At 47.4% G+C, this 8,430-nt stretch overlaps 1 protein-coding gene across 2 annotated transcripts in view; it reads left to right on the top strand.

Annotated features, from left to right (window-relative positions):
• The first annotated feature begins 4,077 nt into the window (after positions 1 to 4,077).
• The window catches only part of SLC66A2 (solute carrier family 66 member 2), a 66,453-nt gene continuing 62,100 nt past the window's right edge, over positions 4,078 to 8,430 (top strand). The window contains exons 1-2 of one of the 2 annotated variants that reach the window (XM_064443743.1): positions 4,078 to 4,305; positions 4,702 to 5,046. In XM_064443743.1, the coding sequence (XP_064299813.1) occupies positions 4,844 to 5,046 (203 nt within the window). In that variant the 5' untranslated portion in view covers positions 4,078 to 4,305; positions 4,702 to 4,843. The remainder of the gene's footprint in view (positions 4,306 to 4,701; positions 5,047 to 8,430) is intronic. The other variant, XM_064443744.1, reaches the window with a different exon arrangement.

Raw genomic sequence — 8,430 nt, 5'->3', positions numbered from 1 at the left:
AAATCAATTGAAAGCACAGACTGGTTAGAAGACTTTCAGCAATCTGCTATTTTTGCTACTGCAGTAACTACAAGTGAAGCACCAACAGCCCCCTCCTCCTGTAAAAAAAACTGTAGAGAAGCAGCTAAGGCTTCAGTCTTGAAACTGGTGCAACTTGGGTGCTTGATTCCTGAGTCCTGTTGGCCATAGTGTCCTTCTGCTAGGCATATGGCTACATGGAGCCAAGTGTAAAAACAAGCCTCTGCTTATTCTTCTAATTCAGTGGACCTATTTGCAAAACAAAACCTTACAGAATAATTTTTACCACCTCTACCAATGTTAAAATCCCTTTCGAAACATCCCATGCCAGTTTACCACTTTCAGCTTGCTTAAATGGTATCTAAGGGTACTACAGGGGCATTTCCTAACAGGTATAATCTCTACCAAATTTCATAATATGGAATAAATCAAAGTTCTTGTTCTGCTTGGAGGTTTAGGGAGTACGCTGTCACCAAATTGTCAACTGATAGGAGCTAGTTCGTAACAAGGTGGCTAGAGCTGCTCACATACTCAATTCCAATTCTCTTACAGTAGTTGTCATAAAAAGAGCAATATTAGTCTTCTAAGACCTGGTGTAAAACATACTGCTTCCTTCTGTTTTCTGAACGGGTAATGCAGCTCTGGCAAATGGAAATTTCTTTTTAAAAAGGGGGAATTTTGCCAGTCCATATGGAAAAATAAATGCACCTGTTCTTTTTCTTCTCACTCAAAACGAGGGGACTGCTGTCTGGCAGTGAAGCGGTACTGTTTCTATGGTAGGCTCTGCTTTTACACCAAGGAAGTGGTCCTTTGAGCTCCCACTCAGTAACTAACTACCAGACAAAGAAAACTAGTTTGATGTAAAGCCTCACAAGGCTGAGCATTCTCATCAGGCTGCACTCAGGCCTGCAGGTTGCAGAACTTTTCCTTGATGAGGCAAGACTCTCTTCCATCACCTGTTATCTCCCAAGTTTTAGATAAAATTTCTCCAGGGGACTCTCCTACTGAGTCTTGTTGGGTCTATTGTGGTTGGATATTCTGTGTGCTGGGCTGTGTGTTATGCTGGAGTCAGTGAGCACCTTAGGATGGCACCACTGCCAGAGAAAGTTGCCCCTGGCTGCTCAGGATATTCTGACACCTGAACAGTCCCTCCCTGGTGCTGGCACAAGCTTTTGCGCAGCTGCTCAGCCGGAGGGGTTCAAGCCAACCTATCATTCCTCCCCCCACCCAGTGCCTGCCATCACTAGTCGGCTTAGCTTACATCAATGGGTTAACTCCTAAACAACTAGGACATTTTTCAGTGACCAAAACTGAACTATATTCGCACAGCAACATGCTGTAATTCAGCATTTTTACCCTTACAACTTCAAGTAAGGGTAAACAACCTAAGTTAAGGCAATTGTCTGTTTCCAGTTGAGTACTTTAGAATCTTAATATTGTATGAAATGCAATACACATAGACTTAAAACTGTCCTGGAATTATTCTGGAAGCTACCCTGGAGAACTGGTGTCAGCCTGCGAAGTTTCTTCTGTGTAGGTAATCATTACTTCAAAATATCTATTTTCTCAAGATAATTTCTCGATGTTTTCTCAAAACACTTGTATTTACATGAACAAAAGTTGCCTTCTTAATCTAGGCTACTCTTATTTTCAGCCTGAGGCTTGTTTAGACCTTTGTGCTTAAGGAAAAATAATGTGGCAAGGGATTCCAAGAAAAGTTTGGAAAGAAGTTGGCATAGCTGCATAATTATAACAATGCACAAGAGGTACATGGAATATGAGCCATTAAATAATAAAGTATGTTTTACATTATGCAGTTTATACATATTTTGCTTGTTATACTCTCTCTGAATGATTCAGATGCTCTGAAATCAAGAACTTGAGGCTCCCCATCAAAAAATCAGAATTAAAGAATTCCACTGTGTATTTATAACTTTGACAATCAAACTTTTATGTCTGTGAAATGAATTAGAGCTTCATTTGAGTAACAGAGCTACTACTTCCTCGTAGGAAAGGTGAATCCTAATGTTATCACTGGTCACCTCATCTACATAGGAGAGCGTTTTGGATGTTTGTGTGATGGTACCCCAAAAATGGTCTGTCAGTCTCACTTCTGTGCCTGGTAAAATTATGGAGAAGATTATTCTGGGACTTACTGAAAAACACCTGAAAGACAACACAGCCATTGGTCCCAGCCAGCACGGGTTAACTAGGGGAAAGTCCTGCCTAACAAATGTGATTTCCTTCTATGACAAGGTTACCCAGCTAGTTGACCAAGGGAAGCCAGTCAATGTAATCTTTTTGAATTTCAGTAAAGCTTTTGATACTGTCTCTCTTAGCCTCCTCCTGGACAAAACTTCCAGCATGCAGCTGGATAAACACGTAATGCAGCGGGTGAGCAATTGACTGATGGGTCGGGCTCAAAGGGTCATAGAAAATGGGGTTATATTGAGCTGCAGCCAGTCACTAGTGGGGTTCTGCAGGGATCCATCTTGGGGACCATACTCTTTAATGTCTTCATAAATGACTTGGATGCAGGACTGGAAGGAATACTAATTAAGTTTGTTGATGACACAAAACTGGGAGGAGCTGTTGACACTCTCCAGGGCAGAGAGGCCCTGCAGAGGGATCTGGGCAGACTGGAGGGCTGGGCAATCACCAACTGTATGAAGTTTAACAAGGGCAAGTGCTGGATTTTGCACCTGGGGCATGGGAACCCTGAATGCACATGCAGGCTGGGGAATGAGAGGCTGGAGAGCAGCTCTGCAGAGAGGGACCTGGGGGTTCTGGTCAACGGCAAGTTGAACATGAGCCAACAGTGCGCCCTGGCAGCCAAGAGGGCCAACCAAGTCCTAGGGTGCATCATGCACTGCATTGCAGCTGGTCGAGGGAGATGATTGTCCTGCTCTACTCTGTGCTGGTGCCGCCTTACCTTGAGTACTGTGTGCAGTTTTGGGTGCCACAGTACAGTAAGGGTATAAAGCCAGTAGAGAGTGTCCAGAGAAGGGCCACGAAGTTGGTGAAGAGTTTAGAGGAGAAACCGTATGAGGAGCAGTTAAAGTCACTTGGTTTGTTCAGCCTAGAGAAGAGGAGACTGAGGAAAGACCTCATCGCGGTCTACAGCTTCCTCCTACAAGGGGAGGAGGAGGGACAGGCGCTGATCTCTTCTCTCTTTTGACCAATGACAGGACCCGAGGGAATGGCAGGAAGATGTGCCAGGGGAGGTTTAGGTTGGGTATTAGGAAAAGGTTCTTCACCTAGAGGGTGCTGGAGTACTGGAACAGGGTCCCCAGGGAGGCAGTCACAGCACCAAGCCTGACACTATTCAAGAACCACTTGGACAACACCCACGGACACATGGTGTGAATTTTGGGGTTGTCCTATACAGGGACAGGAGTTGGACTTGATGATCCTCGCGGGTCCCTTCCAAATCAGGACATCCTGTGATTCTATAATTTTAGTGTTGCTGAAGTTTGCCCCCACCTCAAGCAGCTATTGAGGACACAGTGTCCAGGCTACCAATCTCCTCGTAGCATCTGTGTGCAGCACTTCTCTGCTGGCCGAGTGCAAACAGCAAGTGAAGACTTGCTGATCACTTCGGGGAGAAGATGCACATCTGTCCGTCCGCCCCCCCCCTCTTTTTATCAATACCATTTCGGGGGAAAGCCCCCTCTCTCTCCTAACCAAGATGTGCCGATGACAGCTGTGTTGTATATAGTTGAGACTGCAATTTTGAGAAATGTAATTTTCATGAAGCATGACGGAGTTTCTCGTAACTCTTAAGGAAAAGGAAGAATTCAGGGACGGGGGAGAAGATCTCGGACAGCGCGTAGGAACAGCCAGCAGAGGGAAGGCTCCGCAGGGACGCCCGGTGCAGCCGATTTACCGGGGAAGCTCAGCACCCTGCGCCCTCCCGGGGCGAGGGGGGCGGGCGGGAGAGCCGCACTTAGCGCAGCGGCCAGGCAGTAATGCCCCGGGCAGCGGCGGGACCGGTACCTCCCCTGGGCGGCCTCTCCGGTGACACCGCACCGGCAGCGCCTGGTCCTGGTCCTCCGCCACCGCTTGCTGCCGCCGCCGCGGGGCCGCGCGTAGCGCGCTGGGACCCGGCGCCGCCGCCGCGCTCGCGGAATCGGCGGGGCGGCCCCGTCACTCATTGGCAGAGGCGCTGCCGGTCATCGTGGCGTCACCGGGGCCGCCCCGGTGCACGCCGCTGCCGCCGGCCCCCAGTTGCGGAGCGGCGGCGGCGGGCCTGAGGGGGGATGGCGGCGGCCGGGGCTCGGGGAGCAGGTTGGGAGGCGGTGGCGGGCGGACAGACAGACAGACAGACAGGCGCGCTCGTGTGGCTCGGGATGAGCGGGCGGGCCGGGGAGCGGGCGGATGAGGGACGCCCGCTCAAAGGAACGACGCGGCTGCCGGGTGTGCCCGCCGGTCGGGGGGGTGTCCGTGTCCGTGTCCGTGTCCGTGTCCGTGTCCGTGTCCGTGTCCGTGTCCGTGTCCGTGTCCTCGTCCTCCCTGGCGCCCCGCTCCTCAGCCCAGCGCCCGCGGGGCAGGGGTTCCCCCCGTGGGGGCGGTGGGGCGGGGGCGGGCCCCGGCCCGCCCGTGGCAGGGCGGCGGTGCGCGCTGGCCGGTGCACGGCGGCGGGCTGAGCCACGCTCACGTCCCGTCCCTCTCCCCCCCTCCCAGGTCCCGGCCCGGCGGGAGAGGGCGCAGCCGCGGCGCCGCGTCCCGCCCGGCAGCCCCTGCGTGGCTGAAGCGGAGCGCCGCCGGAGGGCCGCAGCGGAAGGCGATCGCTCGGCGCCGGGGCCGCCGCCCCGCTTCCCCCGCCATGGAGGCGGGCGGGTTGGAGTGGGCGCTCGTCCCGGCGCAGCAGCTGGTGTCGTGGGGGGCCGCGGGGGCCATGGTGTTCGGCGGCGTGGTGCCCTACATCCCCCAGTACCGGGACATCCGCCGGACGCAGAACGCGGAGGGCTTTTCCACCTACGTCTGCCTGGTGTTGCTGGTCGCAAACATTTTGCGGATACTTTTTTGGTAAGTTGGTTTTGTGTCTCTGTGTGTGCGTGTGTGTCTGCCCCGTTCTAAAGGTTCTTACTTGCCTCCTAGCTGTAAAGCTTTGATTTGGAATATTTGAGGAAATCAAGTGTTTCACGTGCTTTTTTTCCCCTCTCTCCGAGATCAAAATACTGTCTTCCCATAAGCGAGTGAATCTGCATTGGGTAAAATGAACTGGGCTTAGGAATGCTGTCTGTTCCCCTCGCCAGAGCTGATTATCAGTGCTCTGATGTTCCAAGATGCAACCTTTTAACTTGGTGGTAAAGAAAAGCGATTCATTCTAAGTCGAATATTTTCCTCGCTGACTATATTTTACAATTCCCTTGCCCCTCTAGCGTTCTCAGAGCGGAGGCCCGGTCCTGCATGCTTATGCTAGCATCTAGTTCGTATTAACGTCACTGGTACACTTGCCATATGTTATTGCATTTTCCCGGGATGCCAACTGGCTTTAGAGGGGGTTTGCTTCTAGAGGTCTGTGTGCAACTACAGATGAAAATTTTCATTCTCTGATAAGCAGGCAAAAGGTGGGCTGTTTTTCAAAGAAAATTCTTATTGTTTTCAACACCATTTTCAATATTTAAAAGCAAGTTTGTTTCCATATTTAGGTCTTGTGCTGCTGGACAAAGAAAATGTTATTAGGGCATGATTTCTGTGAATGAATTTTATTAACTTACATTCCTCATTACTTCTTATAGTATAGGTGGTACAACACTAGGAATGTACTTGAGAGACTGGAAATGACATAGCTGGGGAAACCACTGCAACTAAGGACAGTTATTCTAAGTATATTTTGACTATAAAATACTGCTTTGTGGTCCACAAAGAACTGATAGGTTACAGGCTACATCCTTTTGTTGGCTTCCAGTTTCTTTTTAAAGCTCCTCTGACTCTTGTCATATAATGAGCTTCCTGGAGTCTTCCGCAGCAAAATGCAACATGGAAGTGCTGTGCTGTAGTGCAGAGAACAGGGGACCCTCTCTTGGGACCAGAACTGGCAGTCGAACTGAGGAGTTATCACTAGATCAGAGCTACTTGTTGCATTGGACCTGTGTTTTCCTGGGGAGAAGTGTATGGAGCAGCTGATGGAGAAAGCAGAGAGCAGAAGAGAAGTAGAGGAACTGGCAGGGGGAGGAGAAATGAAAAGGCTGAGCTGATGGTTTGAGAAACAGAAATGATCTAACTATTTTTGTTTCACTGGAAGTATTTGAAATATACAAATGACTTGCACGTGAATGGACATGCTGGCAGTTTCTAGGTAACCCAGGCATGTGTGTCTGTTAAATGAGTCTTGGACTGTGGAATAACTGAAAGATCTTTAATCTGAATTGATTTTAAGTATATGTAGTTAAGAGACGTGTCAATGTTAAAAGATTTGTCAACACATCAAAGGAGAGAGAATGCAGTTTTACTGACAAGATTGAAAAGATGAAGGTCCCTCCCAACCCAACCCATTCTATGATTCTGTGATTATGTCGGTTTTTTACTGTGAGTATTTAAGCCACATAATAGAATCATTCCCTGACACATACGAGCTCTGTGTAGGCTCTGGTCATCTTGGAGCTCAGTGATGACATGGAATGGCTTTGCACAGCATGTGCATAGGTGCGTCTGGCTGCAGGGGGAGTGTAAGGCATGCTGCTGGCTTGTGGTACAGCCACTTCTACGGTGAGATGTTGCAGGCATGAGCCTGCAGAAACCTTTCTGTCTGTGCTTAGAATGAATCGTCTTTCCCTAGTTCTATTGAACTAAAAGACAGAAAAGAAGACTTGCATAATGATAATTCAGTATTCCCTGAGAGAGAATATTTTGCTTCTCTACTTACAAAGATTAGGCATCCCTAGTAGTTTATTATAAACACCAGTAAGTCATGAAAGCAGCATCGAGGGTGGATATTATCCTTGGGCATATGGATGACTAAAGGAAGATTGCAGAGCAAGAGCCTCTGGCTTCTGTGAACATATTTAAAATGCACCCATAGAGCAGCTTGGCAATTCAGTTTTAGTTGTTTAATGTCACCTATGGCTGATGTATTATCTGGGGCACAGCACTCTAGATAATTTGACATAAACAGCAGAATTATTTTAATTGTGTATGTAATATTCATTGAAGGGGAATGAGAAGGTTTTTGTTTATTTTGTTTTAAATTTATTAAATAATTTGATCCATTCGTGTTCCAGAACAGAACTCTTCCTACAAGCGATTTTGTTTTGTGTATAATTTTTCCCCAATCTGACTTTCAAAGTACCATTTGATAAGATTACTCCTCCTTCCCTTTAGTAAACTAGTCCAGACCTTAATCCAAGTCTCTCTTCTACTGACACATAACTGCTGTTTTCAGTCGTTTTCAGTGTCTCGTCATTACCCCTCGTTATTAAGCATATGATTTACGCCAGATTAATTTCTCCTAACTTCCCTTCCACCCTGATCTAAAAATAAGTACTTAAAGGGGTAGACTTAAAAACTTTAAAGTTCCATTAGTGTTGCTTTTCAGGCCTTAATTATTTCTTAGGATGGCTCATGTTTGCTTGTTTGTTTTTTTTTTTTTTAATTTTTTTTAACTTCAAGGCATTTCTGCAATTTGTTTCTGTTATTATTTCCATATGTCCCCTGAGTTTCATATAGTCTTGAATTTGAGGCTCACAGAGTGGAACATTATGTGTTTCAGATGCATAGGCAACAGGAACAGACAGTTCCTGCCTTTTATGCCGAATTTCCTCTGTATTTTCACTCTTGAATAGTGCTGGTCTTTCTGTATCTCTGTCACTCATAACAGATGCAGCCCCACCTTCCCCCTATGTCTACTATACTTTGTTCCCCTCAGCTGTGAGGGCCATTTCCTCACTCCCTATTTGTGAATTGGCAGAATCCACGTGTTCCTAGAACTGGACTTCGTTATCTTAGAGGTGGGGGTTTTTTTGATGGTGTTGGTTTTGGTTTTTTTTGGTAACATATGGTTTTGCAGTGGGTGAAGTTTGATTTTTGTCTCCCCTCCAAATAGAGTATTTACTTCCTAATCTTCTTGGCATGTTTTATGTGTCAATAGAGTTGCAGCTGGTGTATTGCATTATGACAGTAGCCAATGAACAAAATAGTGCTGAGATCAAGGATAACAATCCTGTTTCCAGTTACCTGTTTGCACAATGTCTCTTCTTCCAGTTAGACTGACTGCAATGGTAAGCCGTCTTTCAAAGTCAGGAGGACTCGGTGCGATGTCTCTTCTCCTTGTCTTCCTCCCACCAAATCCCTTAGTTTCAGGGTGAACTCCTGTTTGCTAGTGATGACAGTAACACATTATCCATTAAGTCATTTCTCACGCACGTCTGTTTCATAATGTCTCAAAATGTCATCTTTAAAGAGACATTT

This window comes from Phalacrocorax carbo, chromosome 2 (assembly GCF_963921805.1).
Source record: "Phalacrocorax carbo chromosome 2, bPhaCar2.1, whole genome shotgun sequence".
NCBI classification, from domain to species: domain Eukaryota; kingdom Metazoa; phylum Chordata; class Aves; order Suliformes; family Phalacrocoracidae; genus Phalacrocorax; species Phalacrocorax carbo.
The sequence above is the reverse complement of the archived record's forward strand: the minus strand, read 5'-3'. Positions and strand labels throughout refer to the sequence as shown.